General features: G+C 38.6%; 1 protein-coding gene across 1 annotated transcript; it reads left to right on the top strand.

Annotated features, from left to right (window-relative positions):
* Nucleotides 1-3319: 3319 nt before the first annotated feature.
* On the top strand, nt 3320-25767 carry KDSR (3-ketodihydrosphingosine reductase). Its single transcript, XM_072853166.1, has 10 exons — nt 3320-3603; nt 11085-11174; nt 12315-12371; nt 16327-16392; nt 16543-16638; nt 17757-17948; nt 19764-19847; nt 22606-22689; nt 24563-24664; nt 25021-25767. The coding sequence occupies exons 1-10, from the start codon at nt 3496-3498 to the stop codon at nt 25138-25140; spliced, it is 999 nt and encodes a 332-aa protein (XP_072709267.1). The 5' UTR covers nt 3320-3495; the 3' UTR covers nt 25141-25767.
* Nucleotides 25768-26659: the final 892 nt, after the last annotated feature.

Raw genomic sequence — 26659 nt, 5'->3', positions numbered from 1 at the left:
CCTTGCTACCTGCTCTTCTAAAGCTTTATCCCTTCTCTTGAAGGGATCTTAAAACAAGCCATATTTCTTTGACGTGTACCTGGTATGTTTTGGGAGCATTTATCTTTTAAGAAGATCAAAAGGACACTTCTAATATCAGCCATTTGTGCTGTAGTGTTACCAATTCACAAATTTGTTTCCATGTTTAAATGAATACTTTGATTCTTTAGCTGTCACACTTTTGTTCATACTGAATATCTCAACCCACAATATTGTTATTGCAAAAGGCCGTTGAAAGATTTAAATTAACAAAACTGAGGAAGAAGAAAACCACAGCTCCAACAGCTCTTATAGTTTGGCTGCTTTCACCTACTTGTATTGTATTCTCTCTCCTTCTCTAAACACATCACTGCTGTATTGAAGCTTCTTCTAAAGATTAATTAGCAAAGCAATGAGCATGTTTTACCCGTTCTTTTCCCTCCCAATCCTCAGGGTACATACAGACATTGGTCAGCTTGCTCTTTAAAATTATACACTTTGTGATGTTATTTACGAAGGCCAAATTAAGTATTGCTTTATGTACAACTGCAGCTTGGACTGGAGAGCAGTGATGTTTATGTTAGCGTTCAATTTCCAGTTCCACAGTCATTGACAAAACAGTTTTATAGTAAACAATTCCCTTGTGCCAGGAATGCATTTCCCCCGTGAATGAGGTCATATGAGATGAACACAAACCAGATAACTCCAGGAGGGCAAACTTTAGTTTCCGCTGGCATACTTTAAAAGAATCAAAAAATCTGCTGGGGACTTCATTGGTGAATTATATGCAGTTCATAAGGTCTTCACCTTTGAATATACTTTTCACACAGAAATACGTGACACAATCCAGAGAACAAAACAAGAGCAGGCATTATCTGAGCTGCATTGTCAACATCAAGGTTGTAAGGTGGCCTCTTAGCCAAAAGCAAAAAGCAATATGGATTTCTCCATAAAATCTCCTGTAAGGGAACTCCACATTAGTCTAGAAGGGCTTTTAAAATGTGGTTAGTAAGGTGTGATCATAACTGTGACTGATCAGGACCATACCATGTGTTCAAGGCTTTTAAAGGGCCCCTACCAATATGTTTAACCTTCATTTTACTAGGAATTTACTGCAGGTTATTTCTTTCACCCACGCCCCCACCTCGATGTTGAGAGTGACATTGTATTGTGAAAGATGGATTTAATGCCATCTGCTTTGCTTTATCTCCATACTGCTGACATTTGAGCTTCGAAAGTCTCACCGCCGTCTGCAGTGGATGTCTATAAATGGTCTATAGTTATTACCTTATTAATCTCCTCTTTTGTGTTACTTTAATATTGTTGGAAAGATAACACATATGGACTGTCCTATATGTAAAAGAGGAAATGAACATATTTGACTGCTTTTTTCAGTCCACATCTTATTTTGACTTCTGCTAGCAATATAATTAACGTACCTTCTTTTCTTAGATGGATCACTAATCAACTTCCATTGTTGTTCACTGTAGCAGTTATCACCTTATTATGCACGATTTCTTCCTCTCACTTCCTCATACCTCTGCAGCACTGAACTCAAAATGCCACCAAAGATGTATTCCAGGTCAATCCCATTGCAGGACTAATTCTTGGTTTCTCATCCTTTTACCACATCAGATTCAGGTTCTTTGTTCTCACCTTGAAAACTGCATAATCCCTGCCCACATCTCTGTTCCCATTTCCGCCTACTCACTACTTCTAATCTCCTCTCCAATATTATTTTCACACCCTTCTGCACACCCTCTTGCCTAGGGGTTTTTTGTTTTTCTTTTTTTTTTTGTAAACTATTTTGTACAAGTCAATGACTGCATAATAACTAGTGAGAAAAAGTAATTTGAGGGAGTTTTTCAGTTACAAATAATTATACTTTAAATTAAAAAAAATCAAATGCAGACATTTATACTAAATAAATATCTAAATATCTAAGTCAAATATATAGAATTATTTTCTTTGGACTGCTCTGGAAGGGTTTTTTGTTTCTTTGTTTTAATCTTTGTTCTACTATTATGCCTTAAAGCTGAAAACCATGCTTTTATCTTTTTTTCATGCGAATAACACAAAAAACCTGTAGTTTCACCCAGCAGGGAACAGCATGCTGAAAAAAATTTCACAGATTTTAGAACAAGGGAGCAGCATTAACTCCAATTGCAGCCAGCAGAAACCGGTGCTCAACCGCTCTGAAAACCGAGTCTTACAGAATCCACATCTGTTTTTACTGGAGGCGATGAAGTAAAATAGGCTTTAAAACCCGCCTGTGATAAAGTTAGTTAATTATCTTTCGTAAAACGTTTATGTTTTCTACCTCACTGACACACGAAGTCGGCCCTTCCTGAGAGCGTGTCGCAGAAACGGTCTGACGCATCTCCACCATTTTAATCACGTCAATTGGTAACCTCGGGCAACGTATTAAAAAGTTTGTGCACAAACAGGTGTTTAATATTCCAGACATTTTTGTAAGCACACGAGGAAGCCAAGATAAGTGTTTAATACTGCCATACTTAACCAACATCGCTTTTTTTATTCCTTCTCCTCTCAAAACTGGCGTTTATTGCCCCATGAAAGGGGCATTTAGGGCTAACACTGAACACACGTGTCTTCCACAGCGAGTTGGCGGACACCGGCCATCTCCAGACGGACGGCAGCGGCAAGCCCACGGGAAGGGGACGCCCCTAAGCAGGCCTGTCGCTAAGAGCCGGTACCTTCACAAAGGCCGAGCTCCTCTGATCGAAGCTCTTCCTCAGCCACCTCCGGAGACGCCTTCCCTCTGCCCTCAGCGCCAGCCGCCCCGGGCCCCGCCAGCCACCCCCTGAGCGCTCCCTTCTCCGGGGTGGGGTGCCGCCCGGCTGCCTCTCTCCTTACGGCGCCGCAGGCCCGGCGCGGCGCGGCCCGGCCCCGCCCCCTCCATTTCGGCGGGAAGCCGCCGCCCGCCCCACGTGACGGGGCAAAGTCCTCGCCCCCCGCGCAGCCCCGCCCGCCCCGGGCAAAGACCCCGCGGGGCGGCAGGCGCAGCGCTCCCGCCCCGCCCGTAGGGGGCGCCCGCCCGGTGGCCGCTTCCGCGCGACGCATTGCTTCTTCCCCGCCGCCCTCTGCCTCCGACCGTGACCCTGGAAACACCCTCGGGCTCCAATCTCCGCGCCCCGTCCCGCCCCTCGGCCAATCCGCGGGCACCTTCCCTCCTCGCCGGCCAATCCGAAGGCGCAGGCCCGCGCCCGCCCCGGCAGCCAATCAGGTCGCGGAGTGGAGGCCGGACTCTCCTCCTCCTCCTCCTCCTGGCTCGCCCCGCGGCGCCGCCTTCCCCCTCCCGCCAGGTGCCGCGGCGCAGGCGGGCGGCTGCTGCGCCGGGCTGCGCTCGGCGCCCCCCTCCCCGCAGCAGCAGCAGCAGCAGCAGCAGCAGCCGCCGCCGCCTGACGGGCTTCGCCCCCTGCTCGCCGCCACCCTTCCGCGAGCGCAGCCCGAGCCATGCTGCTCCTGGCGGCTGCCTTCATCGTGGCCTTCGTCCTCCTCCTCTACATGGTGTCGCCGCTCATCAGCCCCAAGCCCCTCAAGCTGCCCGGCGCTCACGTCGTGGTGAGTGAGGCGCCCCGGGGCGGGGGACGCGCTGTGCGAGGAAGGGCTCTCCCTCGCCGTCCCTTTCTGCCCCGCGTCGAGGGAGCGAGCCGTTGGCGGGGCGCCGCCGCTCGGCCTTGGCGCCTTCCCCGCCGCGGCGCGGGGGGGGCTTCCGCGCGAGCCGCCCTCGGCCGTTTTGTCCGTTGGGCCGGCGCACGGGTCGGGGGGAGAGAGAGAGGGAGGCCGCTCCCGCCGAGGTGGGAAGGAGTGTCCCGCTGCCAGCCAGGCTGGCACCCGGCGGGCATGGCGGCGTTAGGGCCCCCGCGGGGAAGGCCCCGCTCTAGGGCGGTGAGCGGCGGTCACGGGAACGGCGGGCTGCGGGGGAAGGGGGGGCTCTGGCGGAGCGCGCAGGCGGTAAATCCCTGCAGGCTGGTGTTCAGCGGCAGCCGGAGGGGGGCTGGTGGCCAAGGCCTGCGCCGGGGAGGTTGAGCGGTAGGGGTGCCCGCTGGTTTGCAAGGAATCTTGGCAGCTGGGGCAGCACCCCAAGCTACCAAAACATGGGAGCCACAAGTCCGAGTGATAAGGAAATGACCTGTACAGATGACTCTGACAACCGCTGCCTGTCTCGGTTGGCTTAAGGCGATCTTCTGAGTCACCAGAAATGCAAACCATCTTCAGTCTTAACGTTGACGTTTTGAGACATTGCTTTTGTGCTCTCAAGATACCGGTTGCCTTGAGCTTTGTGTTCTTTTAGCATCTCCTGAGTGGTGTTGTGCGCTCATAAACAAAGAGCAAAATCTCTGGTTTCCTTGGTCTAAAAAACAAGTCAGACAGTTCAGAGGAAATGGGAAGACTAATAGAAAGGAAGTGGTCAGATGACACTCGTGCAGCTTTCTGACTTTAAGTACATAGATATCGATGTCTATGAGCAATGTTTTGATTGTCTGTAGTCAAGATGGTAGAAATAAGTCTTCAGAAGAACATACTGTTGAAACGGTTTGTGAGTGGAACACCACTAGAAGTTGTATGGGTGTGTGGCTTGGGGGAGCGCGGGAAGGAAGGGGAACAATACCCAGGTGCTTTCAGGTGGATCACGAAGTAGTGAATTTGGAGCATGAGAGCAAATGAGTTAAGCAGTTGAAAGAATCGGGGTCCTAGAATCAGCTCTCTTACCTTTAAATCCCTAAGGTATGTTCTATGCAGAGAAGCTGTAGTTTACTGTTTTGTTAAATTTGCTCTTAAGGGGTGAGTAGCGCTTGCAGATGCCCTTTCTTATAGTGTGAGTTTGGGATAATCCAGAAGTTAGACCTTTTAGGGGCAAGTGAATTTACAGCTACTCTAATATTTTATTTTTTTTCAGCTCTGTATGGTGCCTTTTTTGTTTTGGGTTTTTTATTATTATTTTTGGAGCTTCTCTTTGGAGAATGGAGCCGTCCCCAGAATAATTTAGGCCTGTCCAAGTTGCAACAGTATTTCCAAGTTGCTTTATGCAATAGGTGTTACTTGGATGCTGTAACTGGCTTTACAGCATCTTATACTGTGTGAGGAGTGTTTGAGCTTGCATTAAGGTTCTCAGGTTATGGCTCTTCCCACAGAAGTAATGCTTGTTGAGGAGGAACCCTTTAATAGGATTTTAGGAACCCTTCAATACCGTGTAAAAGCAAAGGTGAAGCAGAGTTAAGGGCCTTCTGCATTGTGATTATCTCAAGTTTTGTCTGGTTTTTATGTGATTAAACTCTTTAAAAGCTACTGTGCTCGTGGTTCTAATCAGAATGGTTCATTTTTAAAAGTTCACATTAAAAATGATGAGACTATTCTTGTTAGAGAAACATCCCTATAACCACTGCTGCTAATTATGTTAGCAGTTTAAGCTCAGTTTGATACAAGTGGAAGTCTCAAAAACAGTATTCCTGCAAGTCTTACAAAATTAGGAGTCCAGCTAGAGATGTAACTATATTAATATATTGATGGAGGAAAAGGCTGTAGATATATTTATGATACAAATCACAATCCGCAGGTAAACAGTTTTATTGGTGTCACCACTGGCAGAACTACTTGTTTTATTTTGACTTTAGTTATGCTCTTAAAGTATTAATACAAACTAATGAAATATGGAGCAAGTGTTTCAGAGTTCACTAGTTCTTAGACTTGTAGATGCTGTTAACAATGCTGGACACCTGTACGTTTGGATTTCAAATGTTCTAGTGTAATGCATAAGGAAAAATATTGGATGATGGTACTGCAAATAAGAAATTTTGCTGAGGGACGCTTTCCACATTGTGTGTGTAAAGTGAATTCTTACATCATATACTGGGAGTAAGTGTTCTCTGCTACTGAAATGTCTGAGAGACTTCGTGAAAATACTTAAGGACCATAACATTATCTAAGGACTTCTTTGAAGTCTTCTCATAGAAAATACCAAAATCTGTTTAAGTGATCTGCATATATAAATTCTTTTTAGTTCATGACTTGGTTCAGATAAAACTGTAGATTAACATTTGGTAATCTTTGTCAGGCCTCAGTTAAACCCTTGAAATAAAGAATAAAAGAATAAAGGAATAAAACTTAAAAATTGCATATTTAGCTGGTTAAGCCCTCTCAAGGGGGCAAGTGATTACCATTGCACAGTAAATATAATTTTTCAAAATATACTTGAATAAAATGTTTTTTTGAAGCAGAAAAGGTCAGTCTTATCTAGAAACTCTTCTTTCTGGGGGCTTGTTGAAAGTATCATGAAAATATATCTGTTACATTTCTGAAGGAAGATCATTGGGCAACTTCAGATGCTACTGCGTACCAGTTACTCAATTTTCAACTTAAGACAGCATTCTTTTAATTCTTAATCCTTCACAGAAAGTATTTCTCTTCACTCCTAACGGTTTTGGTTAATAGATGTTTGAGTTATGGCTAAGTAACTGACTCTGGCTGCTTTTTGGGATAGAAATTTGAAGGAGAAAACTTGCGGGTTTTTTCCTCTCTGTCCTCTCCCGGGGTCATTTGCATGATGGAAGCGCTCGCTGTGTTAGGCAAGGCATGCTTTCTGGAGGAATCATGATCATAGGATTCTTCTTTTTCTTAGAAAAGAATAGGCCTGTTATTCAGAGTGAGAGTCTACAGAACTCCAAATTACTGATGGTCTAATCTTGTGGGTTTTTTCTCCTCCTCTTACCTGCTGTGTATTTTGGTGATCCCAGTGAGCATCATTAAATAGAAAGGACTTCTCTGCTATCAAATTGGCTCAAGCATCACGTTTAGCTTATTTAAAACAAAATGCTTTTTAGGTGTTTAATACTACTTGCTTTGTTTCTAGCATGGCTAGGAAAGTGTTCTCAAATAAAGGGTATAAAAGTTATTTTTGTCCTGTAGAGCTGCTGCTTCTTGTGCTGAGCTTCTCCATGCTTCAAAATCCAGATTACTATTTTATACATCTTTTATTTTGCCATTGGCTTTAAATCTCTCCTTGGGTGCCAGGCTACATACTAGCACACATCACCTATTCTGTGAGAATAAGCTATTAGTTTGGTAGCTAGTTGTAATAGTAGACAGGAAAATGAAAATAGGATGAGGCAGTCATCACTGCTTCATGTACATCACGCTCACTTGCATCGCGCTTAACTGCCCTTTGTCGGGGGTGTTACACCTGCACTACACACATTCTCTCTGCTCTTTCTTTCCATTTCTCTACAAAGGTACTTTGCTTGATGGAGCAGAATGCAACAAAAACTTAAGATGTTAGGGCAAAAGCAGCCTTCTGTAAATATCATGAGTGATGTTTAGAAACTGTTTTTGCTGAAATACCAATGCTAACCTTCCCCACCCTTGTTTCAGCCTTAATCTTTCTAAAACCAAGTTGAAATTTCTGTGAAAAAAACCCAAGATTTCAGTGGTACAAGTGCAGTTTATCAAAGTTTGTGGACTAACAATGACAGGAAATGTAAAGATGGTCTCTGCTTGGGACTATCTCCCATTCAGATTGAAAAGGGCCTTTCAGTTCAACGTAGTTCAGGATGATAATGCCAAATCCACATGCATAAGGGTCATCTCTAGTCTAGAAGTAGTTTCACCACTTCTGTGCAGAGCCCAGCTTGATAACTGCGGTCAACTTTAAGGACTCAGCAATGTAGCTGTCGTGTTGGGAGTGATACAATCTGTGGTTTGGATGCATCCGAGTCGTTCGACAAGAGGTCATTTTGAGTCTAGTCAGGCATACTAACCACTTAGAGCAGATTACAGGGATGTTCTGTTTCAGTGGAACTAAATACCTTCTGTCAGAGCACTGTCTAAAAGCATGAAGCCAGCTTGCATCCAGTGCTAAGTGAAAGTTAATAAGCTCTGTTGGAGATACATATCAATCAAGTCTTGATTTCAATCATTCCTGATGACAGTTCTGTTTATTTGGAGTTGGACTGTCTCATCAATTGAAGCGAATTTCCAGTATCTCAAATTTGAAAGTCAGACACAGCAATTCTCTGTACTTCACCCCAACATTTCCATTTATCAAGGGGGAAATAAACCCTATGATCCTTAGAAGCTGAACTCTGTTATCAAGGATCATAGCTCGAGAAGTTGAGGCCAGACCCTTCTTGGAATGGCTGATTTGGTACCTGTTCCTCTCAAACACAGAAACAGCTCAAAAACACTGCTTAAGGGCTGGTAGCATTGCATTCTGAACATCTGAATTGATACTAGGATTTAGTTGTCCCTTCCTGTCAAGAAATTAGTCTGTGTTTTGAGTTGCTGTGACCAGATTTTTATGTTTGCTAACTCCTCTGAGGTTGGGTTAGTGAAATTTAAAAATGGGATCAATGGCAATTCAAATGTCTTGGACTAATGAAATGCAGCAGCACTGTAGAAGTATTGGGCACAAGGGTAAGTAACTGTAATAACATCTTGTTTAATGGAGTAGATGTGTACTCTTCCTTTAATACTGAGCATCTGTGTTAGTAACTTACCTGCGTAACAGACTTCATAGATTTGCTTAGGCTAACTTCATTTCAGCACAAAGCAAAGTTTTCACTAGTGTTAGGAATTTTTTTTTTCCTGTTACATTAGTATTCATGGTGAATGTTCCTGGAAGATGTGTGTGTTAGTAACAACCTCCCACATACTAGTAACAGCCTCCCACCTAAATGCTAAAGTTCCCAGCTAATTGATAATGCCTTTTGTCACTCACCTATCTGACATGAGCCCTGTCCAGTGTTCTTGGGTGAGACTGTGAATAAAAACTTCCTTTTTCTGTTTCTTGCATGACTTCAGATCTTGTCTTTCTGAAATGAACGTTAGCGTAGTCTGACAAGCCAGAGGCTTGGTGCCAGTACCTTCACCTTCAAAGAATTCCTCAAGTACTGGTGTAGTTGACCTGTTCATGATACTCAGCGGTTTGTGCAGGTAGTAATCAGCTGTCTCTCAGTGCTATGCCAAAAATTGGAATTGGAGCAATCTTCCATGCAGATTGATTAGTTCATGTGCTGGTGTACCTGCTGCTGTTGAAAATATGTATAAGCAGGTCATGAGTGCTGTGGAACTGAGGCCTGCCTGAATGTATCAAACTGAATCTTTTAATCTTTTCAGAGATGTATTGAAATCTTGCAAGCTATTTTGCAAATACACTAAAATTTTTAACTTCTTTCCATCATGAAGCATTAAATTAATTCTGGGGTTCTGCTGAAGTCCCAAATCGTTAACTAACACTTGCAGTCTTAGGACTTCATTTACTTTGAAAGCAGTCATCCTTGGTTCAGAACACTACAGACCAGGTTTCACATTTCTAGAACAGGACATGCATCTTGGAGTCATCCTCAAAGGTTAGTGTAGTGTGAAGCTAATCTTGCAGAGAGGGTCAGTCAGAAGCTAATCTGAAGCAGCTATCTCTAATAATAGAGGAAGCCTAAAGAGCTGAAATTAGTCTTTGTGAATGTTACACCCGTTCTTGGCCCATTTGTGACTGCAGACGAACTAGTCAGAAACCATGGACCATGTTGTAAATCTTTGTTTTCTGGGATTATTTGGCTTACACTAAGCTATTTTTGAAGGTTAGTGATTAAAAAACTCATGAAAGAAGAGTTTCAAGTGATTCATGGAAAGGTACTACTGACTCTTCTGACTTTACTGCCTCCAGAAGTGGAAAGAATTTTAAGGATAATGCATCTCTGAGGCATTGGCAGATGAGGAGACAACACAAGGCTTTTGATCGGGTGTGTAGTTAGAGATTGGGGATCTTTTCTCTTCCACTAATTCGCTCAATGCCTCCATTTTCTTATACTTAAAATGGAGGTGATACCTTACTTTCTCTGAAGTCTTTTGAAAGGTTTTGATAAAGAACAAAAAATGATGATTTGCAGAGCAATCTGAATAACTTATTTTTCCAGTTATTAGGAAATCTGTATTTCAGAACTCAATCAACAGAATTTTTTTACAATAACTGCTTCTAGACATTTTGTTCCAATATTTTCTCAATTATAGCCTCTTAATATGCTGTTAAAAGAAAATTCGAATAATTTTGGTGTATAAGGAAGATGCCAGTGTTTGTTTAAGGACCGAAGGCACATGCAGACTGAGACTGGGCTTAAATGAACAAGTCATCTAAAGGCAGTGTCAGACAGGCAGACATTTTTATTTTAGTCAAAAAAAGAGGTCAGGATTGTCACCTACATCTTGTTCCACATGGAGTTCATAAGTAGGTTTATTGAGGGTTGCGAGAGAGGTGTTAAGGTGACTTTAACTTGTATATTAGTATCATTTGGCAGTGTATCCTCCTGCAACATATGATGCAGGGCTATAGTCATTGCCCTGCATTTGTCTGTAGACGAACTATTAATTTCCTGTTTGCATATAAGACTATTCAGTGTTATAGTTTAGAGGAAGAAGAAAAGGTAATGGAAGTTTAGGTGCTGGCATCCCCACAAAACTGGAATTGCGGGATGGCATGAACATTTCAAGGTCCAGACTGGGAGACTGATACTCCACAGAGGGCCAACTGTTGAATTAATGGATTTTTTTTAATAAGAAAGAAGGTATTTTCTGTTTATGTTTACGTGATATCTTCAGCAGGCAATCTGCAATTGTTAATTTTACAAATAATTTCTACTGTCGCCAGCTATGGAGGGGAAGTATGTAATTGTATTATTATGGCTAACATTAGTAGTGATTTCAAACTTTTAACTACTTCTGTCTTTTAGAAATAACATACAGAACTTAGTCAAAAGCATGTGAGAGAGCCCACATGGGAGTGGGTCTAAGTGTGCCTGACGTAAGAAATGAGCAAAAAATACCACTGAGATAAAACTGGTTTTGGGGTAGAAACTCATCGATCTATTCAGATCTTATTTTTCATTCATACTCAACAAGTAAACTAACTTTAGTGTATCTTCTGTATTCATACCTCATTGGGTGATATTTTAATCTCAGTATATTTTTAGAATTTTCATTTGATTTGACTTTTATCATATGGGAGAAAGGATGAGAATTGTGGACTAACACTGCCACTTTCAAATAACTTTCAGGTAACTGGAGGCTCCAGTGGAATTGGAAAATGTATTGCTATTGAATGTTATAAACAAGGTGCTTTCATAACACTGATTGCAAGGGATGAGGTAAGTGTATGTGTATTTTTACTGGCTAAACTCTGTTCACAAAATCGGTATAGGTGGGGAATAATTTTGGAATTGATAATTATTAATACTTTCTTCAGTGTATATTTTAAGGGAATCCTAAGCATTTCAAGTTAATGCATTTGAAGAGAAGTGCCTGCCTTTTTAAGGAGCGTAGCCCAACATGGAATTTGCGAGTAGCTTGCCTTAAAACTCTGCCAGTGCTATCATTTCTGTTAATGGCATTCGTTATTTCACTGTCTAGATCAGTGGCAGAGGACAAAAGCAGGAAAACCCCTATATTCTTTAAAACTGTGGAATTTCCCTACAGTAAGTGACAATTGGGGGATTAAAGACAATTCTCAAAATTCACATAATATTTTGGTGTATAATCAGCATTATATCATACTTTTTACTAGTGAAAAACTGTTCGTCAAGACAGCTTTGGAGGAAAAAGGGTTGCTTTGTTTTTGTCTTTGTTTTGCTTTTTTTAAACTAAGGTATTCAGAATTTACTTGGAATAACTCTGTTATCATAATGGGTTGTTACTTTATTTGTAAAGAAAAAAATAATTATTCAGGAAATAAAAGCGCTTAACTTTTTCAAGGGGCCTCAGTCCCAGCTGTCTTTGATAATTTACTTACACTTGAGAACTTATTTTGCATAATCTTGAATGCAGCCAGAGTTAACACAATTTTTCTTGAAAGGAGTATGCAATTTGAATTTACCAAATTTTAGTTTAATTTTTATGATAATTCCATGATAGTGATTGTTTTTCAGAATTGTTTATGTAATATTACATAAATATAAAATAGAACTAAAATACAAGAGAAAAATTAATACCTACGGTCTTAGGTGCTCTGTATAGTTGTATGAAACAAAAGCATTAAATCTGTTGTATAAGTTGTTACTGGCTTTAGCAGATCAAGTGACAAACAGATAAGCGAGTTCTGGTAGCTTGATGGAGTTCATGTTTTCATCATATATTCAAACATCTGTAAAATGGCAATAGTAAAGTGTTATAACTAGTTGAGGATAACTTTTTCCGGGTTTTAGGGAATGTTTTTAAGCTTTATCGAAATACTGAAGCCTAATATTGCTCTCAGAACTGCAATGCTTTAGCTGTTGTTGTATCCATTTCAGAACAAGCTGTTGCAGACAAAGAAGGAAATAGAAAAGTACTCTGTTAATGACAAGCAGGTAAGATCACTGCTAACAGTTGCTGGTGTGTGTTTTGTTTAAGATGGTCACTACAACATAGTTCAGTAGTCCTGTCTTTAAAACACAGCTGTTTGACAAAAATGAGCAAGGGCTCAGTATTTGAATTCAAAAATACCAGTCTGCTTACATGAGATGTTCCGAACTCTGCTACATTTGATGTTGTCTAGCTAGTGCATTAGCCTGCTTTTCTTAGAGAAAAAGATTGATGTCTTCAGCTGTAGGTGTAATATACTTTTTTGGATAGCTGCAATTTCCTGTCACTCGATAAGTGTTTGTATTCTTCAAGATGAAGTGAAAGAACCAAATTTTTTTCAAATCTCTCGCTTTTTGCAATTCATAAATACAGCAGTTGTCTTGGGAAAGAAGTTCAGATACTTGTTTCCACGTTTAGTTCACTACATCATACTTGTATTCCTTTTTCTGGCAATGTACTGTAACAGATACACAAGTTAAATTTGTGAAGTTCTGAGACTTCTAAATGCTGAAGCTGCTTTGGTGAATACATAGTGCACTTGTGCATAAATGCACTGTTTTAGAGCTTGCGGAAGTACTAGCTTAAAATAGGTAAGCTTGCTATGTCCAAAATATGCAACTTCAAGATGAAATGCTAGAATTATTTTTTCGCGGTACTAATGATCAAGGGGAGAGGGGAAACAGTATTGAGACTGTTAACATCTTTGCCTTCTCCTTTCTTGTGTTCCAGAACTTTTTTGTTACTTTCATGATTACAAATACAAGCAATTTATTTGTCTGTGAAAAGGGATTTGCATTGATAAATTGGATATTCTGTTGAAAAGAAACAATGGAAAAAGCCGAATATTTGGAGGCAATAATGTTAGTACTAGCTGATACAAAATTTTCTTAATACCTCCATGTATAAGATAAGATTCTGTCTTCACTTCCTTATATTTTTGTCAAATAGCTCAAGCTGATCATTCTTCTGTGCATGCTGCCTTACTCAGATCAACTTTATTTGAAAAACTAAGCCATTTGATGTCAGGAGAAACTATATTTTGCCCATTTAAAAAAAATATTAAAAAAATAAATAAATCCCAATAACCATTTTCTTTTAGCTGCTCTAGTACTTTCCCAAGCTTAGCATTAAGATTATTCCCTTGTCAAACACTGTGTCAGGATGTTCTTGTTAAAATAGATGCGGACTTTTTAAAAGAATATTGGTTGGCACATGTTCATAAGAGTTTCAGTTAAAATCTCAGAAAGTACCTTCAAGGTTGAGCGAGCTCCAGTGTGAACTGAACAGGACTGCTTTTGCAGAAACAGCTTTAGACTTGCAGCCAGGTTAAGCATAGGCAGTAGGAGGGATAGGTAGGCTGACTCTTCTGTAGCTATTGTTGAGTTGTAGACAGGGTCACAGGGAAGCCTGCCTGATCTAAAAGCAAAGAACAGAACTGGAAAAAGCAGGGAGTCTGGGGCAGAGCTCACACTGGAACGGCAGATCAGAAGGTGGGAAGTGAGGGTAGCTGAACCAAGAGAAGCTGTACAAAAGGATTGCTGAAAGAGTGTAGAGAAAGATGTTGTCTGATATGGATCATGTACACAGACACTGTTACGTTTACTCGATGTCAAGCCAAGAGGCAAAGATCCTCAGGAAAGATTACTTTTTACATGAGCATATGCTGTCACTGTTCAGCTCTTGGATATATACATGAAACCAGGTTGTATTGACAACCAGGGTTGGCATCTACATACACTTTAGTGTTCGACTTGGCAGATGTTCTTTTAATGACGTTTGCATATGATCTATTTAGAGTGCTGACAGTGCAGTCTTTATGGGTATAGGTGTGCAATGGAACAAAATGCTTGCCCTTAGAGGTATTTTTGCAATATTTTTTTAAATCCTTTTCCTAATATAGAATATTCCCAGTTACTTCACTGGGAGTTGGATTGATCTTTTATTGTGAAAGCTTTATTAGTGATCCAACACCATGCAATATTTAGAACAAAAGGTGAGGAAGAGAGCTGGGGATATTAGGCTATTTTTGGCAGCATATTCTGTGTCCTAGGCGTGGATCTATAGTGCATGCTCTGGAGTGAAGGTAGTCAGTATATTGTAGCAGAAGAAAGAACACATGATAATAGAAGCAAAGAGGTGAATTGTATAATGTGATAGTAGTCAATAAAAGCTGTGGTAGTTCCTGAGTGTGTTGTTCACAGTATGAATTCACTAATCTATGCAATCTGGTATATTAACCAACTGCTCCAATTTTGATGCAGAACTGTGGGGTTTCTTTGGTTGTTTGTTTTTTTTTTCTGTTCTTGCAAAGACATCTAGCTAATAAATCAATGTAATTTTTGTTCAACTGCTGTTTTGTTCTTAAACTTATGTAAAAGATAAATATTTCCAAAATGTAATAAATGCCCTAAGGGGAGATGCAGACCCGCCAATAACTTGCACCACAAGTTTACTCTTGATGTCCAACTACACACAATGCTGGGAGGCAGGAATAGCCAACCTGTTGTACAGGAATGGCAAGCAGATTCTGTTTATGCAGCTAAGAAGTGTTGTAGTCTGACCAGAAGCAGAACTGACAAATGACTAGCTGCCAAAGCAGTTAGTTACACTGTGGTAAACTTTTTGTGTGTGTGTCCACATGCTCCGTGATAAGTGGTCATGATGATACTTGTTACAAACTGGTGATGACTTTTATCTCATTTCAAACTGAGTTTAAGTGAGTTGACCAAAGTAACAGAAAGGATAGAAATTTGAACAAGAATACAGGAGTCCCTCCTTTTATTGTGGTATGAGATTGCTTCTCCTTTCAAGACGATGAATCGCCCCGAAGCTCTGCTCATTGCTCAGCAGAGCGGGTAGCTTATTTGTAAATACCTGGCCAAGCTGGAGTTTGTAGAGTCTTACAGTTTGTAAGTGGTAACCCAAAGGCAGCGCTTCCTTTGGCCAGAAATTGATTTGAAGGTGCTTCAAAATGTAGATTCTGAGATCATCTTGCCAAAAGTAATCAGTAACTTTCAAGAAAAACAGGGCCTAACTTTTAGCTGCAACAAAACGTAGATACCACTGTTGTCTGTTTTTTGTCATCCTGTCCTGCCTGCCTCCCCCCATGCCCCATCCCTCCCCCCGGGCCAATGCTTATTTTCAGTTTTCTGTATCTTTCAAATTAAAACCCATAGTCGTTGGTTTCCAGACAAGGAGTAAACATATACATATTACTTCACTTTTTAGATATTTATGACACTGTGCAACTAGTCAGTTTCTCATAGAATTTTTATTTTAGTTTTGTCCTTGATGTGTCCCAATTAATCAGTATGCAAATAAGTTTACTACTATTCTTCAAAAAAATTTTATTAAAAAAATGGGTAAAGTGCATTGCCAGTACTAAAGTTAGCAGGTTTGTAACACTTGCTTTATAAGTTTTGGAACAGTTTTTTTGCAGTGCTGATGCTGCAGTGTCAGAGCAACACTCTGCAACCATGCCTTTCTATGCTGTGGAAAAAAAATGTTTTTTTCTGAAAGATGAGCCTGAGCCACATGAATGGTTTGATTTACATTTAGCGCTGATGAAAGTTAAATGTACCACTGTGGAATTTTGACTGCCTTAATTAGAATACTTTTTACTAACCTTTATGTAAATAACTGGAGTCATAGGGTGTCTTAATACAGTAAATTAGAAATTATACTTTGCACATGAGTAGCTGCTTTGAAGATCCTGAAGTGCTTATTCATTCTTAATATAATTTTTATTATATTAGAATGTATGTGTGTGAGGGGGAGGAGCTCGGAGGGGGCAGGGATTACTTTCTCCAGTGTGGGAGAAGTACAGACTGTCCTGTCAAAGACTTCTTGTTTTTCTGGAAAAGATACATCATTGGGTTTTGTTTCATTTTGAAAGGCTCGGAGTCAACAGTTAGTGGACTTACTGTGTTATAAAAATGTTCTTTCACTTTCCTTTTCTAGGTTGTACTATGTATTTCTGTTGATGTATCTAAAGACTACGAACAGGTGGAGAACGTTCTAAAACAGGTGAGGAAACAACTGATTCACCTATGTATCTTAAGAAGCTTATCTCTGTGTGATGTATTTCTAATGGAAATAGTTTCTTATAATGATACTGTGCTATAGGAAGGTTTTTTTCAGGCTAAAGAACATATTAACCTCTATCCCCTCTTCCAGGCTCAGGAGAAGCTGGGGCCAGTTGACATGCTTGTAAACTGTGCAGGAACATCAGTTACAGGAAAATTTGAGGATATCGAAGTGAATTCTTTTGAAGTGAGTGAGCATACTTTTTAATTTTATTATATGATGATTTCTTATTCAACCGTTCTAACCAGTAGATTGCACTCCTGTGTCTTTGCAGACTTTGTATGAATAAGTGATACACTTGATTTGTGGTAGCTGTCAGAATTAGGATGTATCTTTAGATTTGTAAGGATTGCCTCTAACTTGTCACTTAACTATCAGTCCATTGATGGGTCAGAACAGTGAATTTTCCCTCTGGGATAGAGTGAGTCGTCAAGATGGCAAAAAAGCCTGGCATGTATTTTTACAGTTTAATGCACTGTGAAAGGCACAGAATTTCACATGGTCTCACTTTTTTTCTGGTGAAGATTTTTTTTAATATGTTTTTAACCTGTTTAAGAAAAATTTGGCTGTTATCAGTGTTCAACTCTAAGGTGTACAAATTGTTTGAAGCTTGAGAATCTGCTGCTTTGATGAAAAGACAAAAAAAACCCCAACCCTGTATCTTGCTTACTTTATGCCCATAGCCCTCAGGCCCCCAGTCATCTACAGGTAACACTGAATCATCTGAAAATACTAAGTAGCCATAATTTTATAATAAAGTCGAATCATGCATACTGTTGCTTGTATAGGCTATCAGTTGTGTTTTAGGTCTTCTACAGAATGAAATTAAAAACTTCCCTGTATCCTGCCAAAGATTAAAATCTCTGAAATGCATAAATACATAGAATTTTTCCTGTTTCCTGTTTTAGAAAGCTCTTTAAACTTTCATTTCAGTATGTTTTCATACATCATGCGTAAATTGATTGCTTCCTGGACACTGTTTAGGTTAGATTTTCCCTCAAATATTGTTCTTTTTTCCTTGAAGGCCATATGGTTCACAATATTATCAGTATCCTGGATGCTATTAAGACTTGTAGATAGACTGGATTCCTTTGGGCTTGAAGTGAGATTTTTAGCTATAAAACAGTTTATGAAGCTGTAGAATAGAAAACAATTGTTGTTTCTTTTGCCAGCTGATAGAACTACAAATCTAGTGAATTTTATTGTTAAAGTAGACTGAAATATGGATTTTTGAAAAATAATACCAAACAACTGAAGGATTCTAAATCTGTGGCTCAAATACCGTATTAATATCATTTGTACAGAGATTAATGGCGGTCAATTATCTGGGTAGTGTTTACCCGAGTCGAGCAGTAATCGCTACCATGAAGGAACGAAGAATGGGAAGGATTGTGTTTGTATCATCTCAGGCTGGACAATTAGGCCTGTTTGGTTATACAGCTTATTCTCCAACAAAGTTTGCTCTTCGAGGGTTGGCTGAAGCCCTGCAAATGGAGGTATGTGTGCAACAATTTAAATATTTTCTATTGTAAACAAAACTTTTTTTACTAGCAGCACAGCACACTTTCATTAAATAGTTCTCTTTTTATCTTGTGTGGCACTGCTGATATCTGTGTGCAATGTTGGCCCATTTTTTGGCAGCAGTACAATCCTGTTGCTCTGCATGGGATTGAGAAACTAAGCTGATTTCAGTTGCGTAAGAGGGAATAGATTGAATCTGTTCCTAGAACTGAAGATGACCACATGTGCAGACATTTTAAAAATCTTTTATTTTAAGTAAAAGGACTTGGATTTTAAGTCTTTTGAGTAAAAGTATTTTTCAAGGCTCTAAGTGCAGAATGATATTGAAGATCCTATGGATACATGAGGGGCAGGCTAGTGATTCTCAACTTGTTTGTGAGGCCATGGTAAGTGGTTTGTGAACCATATGAAACAGTAAAACTTGCAAGCTAGAATTTGAGGATTGTCCACAAAAAAAATTCTGTCAACAGTGGTTCACCCTTCTAAATTTTGATATACATGAGCTTTTTTATAGTGCAATAATCTAAGCTTATGCTTAAGTCAAGACTAAAAACCAAACACTGTTTTCATTATTCAATGGAAAGAGGTTGGTAAGTACATTGTAGTAAGACAGGTAAAATGGATTTGAAAATTACTTCCCTTATTCTTCTGTTAAGAATGTATATTTTAGTTGTTAAGTGTTTATATATTGTCTGTGTTTGGTTCTAGAGCCTTGCATAGTCCCTGTTGTTACCCTCTTCTGTTCAATGTAGTTGTATGCCTTGATCAGGATAAGAATGTGGGGTAAAACTGCCTCTAATCACTTCTGGCCTGCCAAATAGAACAACGTGACTGCAGGGTCTTTCTTCAGACAGGTGACGGGTATTTTTGTGAAAACTGAATTATTCAAAACTAAAAATAGGGCTTTTATGGACCTGTGATGTGGTATTTCTTAAGTGTTTTCAATATAGAATGTTTCATAATATAAATAAAAATGGTTAGAGCTTTACAACACTTTGCTTTATCTTAGCCCTCTGAATATTTTCATTAAAAGCTTTATTTGTATGGGAGTACAAATTTGCATTGTAGTAGCTTCTAAATATTAGTCCAGTCAGTGATGTAATTCTATGACACATACATACAAATTCATAACTAAGTGCAATCCTTGACATGAGACCTTCCATTTTTCCTCACTTTTTCTACTTTTTTTGTCTCCTTAGATTTTGACCCCTTGCAAGCTTATACCATGGGTTGAAACCTTGTGACTTGAGTATACCTCCTAAAAATATCAAATTTGAGTTTTATATTTTTGTTGTGTTTTTCTCATATTTGTCCAGCAGTGAAAATATATTGACATAAACAAGAGCAAAAAAGCATGCTAATCAGCCTCAGTGAAAGCCTTTTTGGCCTTGTGTTTATGAAAGCTGGGTACTGGTGTTTGGCAATGGTTTAGTCTTTTTTTTTTTTTTTTTAAATTGAAATTGGTAAAATTATAGAGCTAAACTACTTTCATATTCCTCCTAAATGTCTTAAAAACTGCTTAGATTCATCAAATAATTTACATCAAATGCAAAGTTTTTAGATATTTTTATTAAACAAAACACAACCATCTCTTTAAGATCTGTGCTGTTTTTCTTTCTCATTTGATAAAGCTCTTAGTCTTGCAAGTGCTGAATATGAGGGTGACTTAACACTAGAAGCAATGTAAATTCATGCTTGCTGTATTTCTTCGGTACAAGAAAAATTAATGAAGTTGAGGGACATGTAAAGGCTGTCAGTATTAAGATAACACTTACTTTTGTAAAATACAGGTAAAACCTTATAATATCTACATAACCGTGGCCTATCCTCCAGATACTGACACACCTGGCTTTGCAGAAGAAAGTAAAACAAAGGTAAACTGTTCTTCAGTAATACTGTAATGTTTTTAAAGCTTCACTTTGTACTAAGCAACGCATTTCAGATTTCATTCACTTCTGTAGTACTTTTGAAATCAGTGCATACTGAGATTTTAAGTACTTTTAAACACTTCAATTTTATCAACTTAACCAGACAGAGTTAAATAGCTTCTAGGATAATTTTGTGTAATTTATTATTCTGTCTTTAAATGGAAGAACTACCTACCTTTACTATCTGAAACACTGACAAGTCTTTCTGTATACAGTCAAAATATTGTTGTGGAATGGTAAACTGTAAAACCAGTATTTGTTTTGATATCAAAGCTTAATGAGCCAAAACCAATGTTCCTATTTTGTGTCTTTGATAACGTGCAGTTCTTCTGATAGATGTGACAGATCAAAATAAAACAGACAGATAAAACTCAGTTCCTTCAGCAAAGTCTGTAAACTAACCATGCTGTATAAATATATGTCATGACACAGTTCAATAGTGGCTGTTGTCTACTATTATAGTAAGAAGGAAACTCTCTTGCGTTGTGTTTGTAGTGCAAATGACAGTACCACTTTTCAGAAGGGTGTGTCAACAGTAAGCCTTCTTCATTTGGCTTACCTTGAAAAGGAAAGTTTTGACCTTCATAAATGTAGTCGCCTCTTGTCATTTGACGTGTCCCTACATATGAAGTATAATTCCAAAAACTACATTCAGGCCCCCTGTTCAGACTTGAAGTATCAGGTAACCAGATAAAAATGTGTCTATTTTTTATTTGCATACTGTGAACTAGAAACCTGATATCTAAGGAGATCAGCCTTTTCAAGATGCCCCATCGTGTATAATAGGAAATTGGGTTTGAATTCCATTTTGTCTTTCACCCTTTGTATAGGAATCAGTAGGGATTGTATAACACAATTCTTAATTCATCATTTCTTGATAGAGATATTCTGTATTAAATGTATACTCCCACACATCCATATAAAGTGCCACAATTAGACATCTGCAGATACTTGTATAGCTTGCATATTCTCTGGGATTTTTTTTCTTTGTAATAGCCTATTTCAGGGAAATATAGTCACCAGCAAAATGCACTGTTCATCTAAGATTTCTCGTTAAAAGAGATTGTGAGATTTATCTTATTTGTTGAAAAGGTGTTGTCTTTTAAGCAAAGACTTAAGCTTTGGTTTAGCATGCATGAAGTCTTCAAGTGACTTGCTCCTGTCATGATAGTGCACCTTAAATCTGTGCAACGTTGCATTGCTCTGACAGTTCAGATACTCATTTATTATTGTTGCATTTATTTAATACTACTTAGTTCAGAACATCTGTCTCTGTAGTTTGCATCTCTTTAGGACTAGGCTATTTTTCTCTGTAATCATTTAATATAGTAAAAGAAAATGTCAGGAACTAGGATACAGCTTTCCCAAACATACAGTATTTTAATTACTGTTGACATCCCTATATCTCTCTCAGATTTGGTTGATACTGCCCAGTAAGCTCAAAAGTACATAAGGGTTATGAGATGGAGATCTGATGACATAAGCCATATCATTGTAGGAAAGCATGTAAAAGGTGTTTGTATGTGATTTCTGCTGGCAAAGACACTGATTTCCCCACCACACACCCCCCTCCTTAAAATACACATACTGAAAAAAAAGTTTTCAGTGAGACTGGTCAGTAAAATCAAGATTTATGATTCTACAGATATTTGGAAATAGGCCTGTTTCTGTCAAATTTAATTTTTGGAGTACTTTGGATTGATAATGAGCAAGAAACCTGTAGTTGCTCAGCTCTCCTGTATAAGTGCTTTTTTTAAAGTGTTAATCTCAAAATTAAACTAGTCCCAGTATTTGACTAGGCTTGAATGCTTCAATTAAATTTTGTTACTAAATGTAACTGAATTAGCCATTACAACAAGTCGACTTGTGACCAAGTACTCTTTTCTCCGAAACTTAGCAGTGTTTTTTCTTCATCAACAGAACTATCTATCTTAACATATCGAGCGTTTAAATAGCTTGCTGTACAGCTAGCTCCATCAATGTTTTATTTGTTAAAAGGACATGAATGACAAACATGCTTCTAAATACTTTAAAGCATATTTTTGCCATTTGTTTTTGTAACAGACCAGACTTGGGTTTGAGGTTGTTTGTTTGTTTGGGAGGGGGAGGGTGGTGTTGTTGTTTGGTTTTGGTTTTTTTTTGGTGAAAGAAATTGTGATTGCTAAAATAACTGCCATAATTGCTTTCTTCTAGTGAGGTAAAGTGGCGTAAATGCTCTAAAACACGAAGAAATAAAATGCAGTGATGGATTTTGGTGGATACCAGTGTGTGGAGTTTGAGAAATTTAAAAAAAAATTTTATATGATCTTAAAATATTTCAGGCCTATCTTTTATTTTATTTCTGGCAAAAAAAACATAAATGAACTAATACAGGTGTTGAGGAGACATAGTTTAAGCATTTTGATAGCTTCTACTGAAAATTAAATACTTGGGGAAAAACTTTTTCATATTTTATTAGTAATAAACTATTAAAAAAAAAAAGTACTACTCAAGGAAAAGTTGGCATTTCCCTTCATAAAATTAGACTATTATTTATGAAGGTGCTTTTACCTTTGTTGAAGTGAATGTTTTAGGTGACAGTATGATACCACTTGGTAACAGTGATGTCATCCATGACAAAAGACCCAAAACCAAAATTTGACCTTCGTATTTTTCTCTCCTGTGTGTTGTTATTCAAACTTATATTGGTGTTTTTCTACTAAAGCCCTTAGAGACAAAACTAATTTCTGAAACCTCATCTGTTTGCCAAGCAGAACAAGTCGCCAGAGTTATAGTCAAAGATGCCATAGTAAGTAAATAATCTTTTTAAAGTGTGTTCTTCGTTGGAGAGACTAGGATTGCATGTAATGCTTGTCTAAGACTGTAAGACAATGGCTAAGCTAAATGCAAAATCAATTTACATGAAACAGTACTCTCTGCTGGTTAGTTTGAACAGGAAGTATTTTCTTTATTCTTTTGCCACTGTGCCCACAAATGATTTTATACAATCTCTTGGAACTGAAAAGTATCTGAAGTTGTACATTAGACAGAACAAAATGATGCATCAGTATGATGCAATGTCTCAAAGGCAGATTATGACTGACTTTAAAGCACTAAACTCTATTGACTTTTTATGTATCAAATACCACTTGTCTAACCTCAAAAGCTTGTTGGACTCTTATTTTTCTTGAAGATGAGTTCATATAAAAATAATGTTACAATAAATGAAGGCAGCCTAGCCTTTTTGGCTTTTAATGTCTTAAGTACATGATTTATGAGTGCTGCTCTTAGTGGTTAAAGGTGTATTACCTTTCTGAGGAATTTTTTTTTTTAATGTTTTGTGCTATGGAATGCTTGCATGCTTAATAAACCACCTCAGAATGGAAACAAACATGAAACTTCATGTTCATAAAGCACAGCGATTGAATCCTAAAATGTGTAATTATTTTGCAATTCCAAATACTCTTGATCTTCAGCATGATTTACATCTATAGCAGGTATTCATTTGTGAAGTTTTTACAATATTTTCACAAATACGGCATATAAACACAAAATTGTGTCTGGTTTTGGGGTGTTGAGTTTTAAAAGCAAGTATTACCTCACATAGTGTTCTGCTTTGGTGCTTAAGGAAAACTAATCTCCTCTGTAATCTTAAGCATCTGGTATTTCTGCACCATGCTTTCCAGCACTTTGGATGATATATTAGTTTAGACATGGTCTTTATGCACTCAAGCCATCAGCTGAGAGGCTAAAATAGAAATTAAAAGGTAGCTCTATACTGTAGGAACTCACAGTCCTCTGAGGTGTGTATTGGGAAATAATCAAATCTTGTATCACCTACTACTTTGCATGGATTCATTCGTAACCCTGATTCAGGAACACCACCTTCTCCTTTCACTTCCGCATTCCATAGATTTAGTTCTGCAGTGTTTCAGAAAGTGTTTTCCAGCATAAAGTCTGCTGGAAACAAATGGGAGAAGCCTGGGAGTCAGAGCTATAGAGCTGCAATTTTCCTGATGAGTAGTCGAAAACCAACCAACCAACCAACTTTTTCCTGGTGTCTACTCCCCCCTCTTCTGCCAGCTGAATTGCTTAGCAGGCTGTGTATCTCACGGTTTTGAGGGCAAGTTAAAAATCCTTGACATAGATGAAGGAGGACCTGGTACCTAGCATTTGAAATACACCCCGCAGCCAAATATCATGTGATAGCAAACTAATTTTAACAAAAGGCAAGCAGTATTTTATTCTACAACTATAGTAGTGATTGGTGATCTGACAGAGTTAGGGTGTAATTCTGTCTCTGAAATATATTTACAGACGGGGATACCATCATGCATTTTCTCCATCAGTAAGCATGCTTCAAGAAGAAATTTAGAGCCTTTCTATCTTGTAAAGAAATCTGCAGTAATTTAGCACACCTCTCTCTTTAGAGAAGCTAGCTTCCTTGTCCATTTTCAAGTGAATGCCTTTTGGAATGTTGCTGTATAGCACAAAATATTTTTGAATATTTTGATTCTTAATTGTGTTAATATTTTTTTTACATAAGAATATTTGTTGTTAGTGACATCAGTCAGATACGTTCATCAAGAATAGCTGTTGAAATAAGACACATCATGATTTGCTACAGCTGGGTAAATTACTTCCCCCCTGCCTCCCTTAATCGCTGTTTTCCTTCCATCCAGCAAGGGAACTTTAACAGCTCAGTTGGATCAGATGGTTACATGCTATCAATTTTGACAAGTGGAATGTCACCAGTCACTTCTATTACTGAAGGTCTTCAGCAGGTAAGATTTGGGGGAGCCCCATAGGCACAATTTCTTATAGTATAATATATTTTAAAAAGTAGAACATTATGCAAACATTGATTATCTTTTCATCAAATGGCTGTTGATACTGTGGAAACTTAGGTTTAGGAAGCTGAAGTAGTATTTTCAAGCTGAAGCAGCAAGTTGTTGGGAAAGCTAAGATTACTACCTGCTACTCAGTCCTGAACTGTTACATAGTTACGATGGTTTTCATGAGTTTGTTTTCTTGAGCTTATATAAGACTCCTGCCTGGAACTTTTTTTATTTCACAAGTAAAGAACCTATTGCAATCCAGGATCTTAAGTGAATTGAAAGATGTTTCTCTCTGTTTCCAGGTTGTTTGCATGGGCATTTTTCGCATCGTTGGCCTATTTTACCTAGGAAGTTTTGACAGCATAGTTCGTCGCTGCATGATGCAGAGGGAAAAATCTGAAAGTGCAGATAAAACTGAGTAATCTTTACTTTGAATTGAAAGAAGAATGTTAAACAGTCCTGGACAGCTTGCTGCTTAAGTGGGACTCAGTTTTTCTCCTGAAGGATTTAGACTGGAAGTACTTGCATATGTGACAGATGAGTCCCCTCAAAAGCTATGAAAGAAAACAAAAGTATAACTCCAGAAGATGCCAAACTATGCAAAAGTATGAATGAGGATTAGATTTTTTTTTTGGTGATTTGAGTTGGAGAGAATTTGGGGAACTTGTAAGTGATCTGCAGAGTAGAATTTGAGAAAGGATTATGTGCGGTAATTCTGGACAAATGCTTACGTTTTCACACTTCTGTGCTTATGGACAAAATAAGTACCATGACAGACTGGGCTGAAGTAGATTGAAGTGCCCTGAACAAGTTGGTACCTTTTGCTAATGTTTTGGGACTGTTTTTAATGTAGAATGTTAACTTTTTCTTTTGGCCAATCTACAGATCCTTCTGTCAATGACAGCTTTCCTTATTTTATCCAACATGCAACTGTGGAAACCTTAAGATGGCAGATACATGATCCAAGCTTTCTCAGTCTGGGAGTAATTAAAAAGTATGGTTTAATATATGCATACTTTATAAAGGGAGATGAAGAACCTGTTCCCACAGAGAAATGCTAGGAGATGTGGCCGGGTCTGTAGCTCTTCTGGCCTTTGAAGTATGTTGTGAACAAAAGAAATCAAACCAGTATCAAGTGTGTTGATTATGACTTTCAGCATTTTAAGCCATTGAAATAATGTACAATTTTTACAGATACTTACTTTTCCTTATCTGCCAGTTTTTGCTCTGGAAAGGAAAGTAGCTTAATGCTACTGTTATGCACATTATTTTTCAATGCTGCAAATGATGAGCCAAACCAGTAGTTGATAGACTCAATTGTAATTAAAATGCCAGGCTCTTCCAGTAGCAGGAATGTAGCTTTTTGGGGCAGGGGGTCGGGAGGGGGAGGGGTGCGTGTGAGAATGGCATTCCACACTTAATTATATCACTACACAGAAAAATTTTCACATGACAAGAAATGATTTAAAATACTCTCCTCCTATGCCCCACTTCTAATTTGTTTCATTTACATTATATGAAACAAGGCTGCTCAATAACTGCTTCAGAACCCAGCGGTTGTTTCTAAAAAATGTTGACACTGAAAAAGCTTGATGCATAACATCGATGTTTTAAAGGTGCACTATGTATACTGTTTATTTAATGGACCACTATAGCAAGTGCCTTGTGAGCTGCTTTTTTTCCAAAAGCTGCATATTTTGTATTTGTTAGCACTGCTGTGTTTTCGATGTCATATTTCCCATTTTCAATCAGTAATCTGAATCTAAAATTACTTGTAAAACTTTCACTTCCTTGAAAGTAGTATTTAACAATAAAATAGGCAAAATTGATTGCTTTTGTTAAGATATTCTCTACATCTACTTAAGAAGAGTTATTCAGTTAAACTGAGAGGAAAAAGAATAGGTGGTTAACTGGAAAACCTTTAAAATGTAATTTACTGAG

This window comes from Ciconia boyciana, chromosome 2 (genome assembly GCF_034638445.1).
Source record: "Ciconia boyciana chromosome 2, ASM3463844v1, whole genome shotgun sequence".
In the NCBI taxonomy this organism is placed as follows: Eukaryota; Metazoa; Chordata; class Aves; order Ciconiiformes; family Ciconiidae; genus Ciconia; species Ciconia boyciana.
This window is presented reverse-complemented; position numbering and strand designations above follow the sequence as displayed.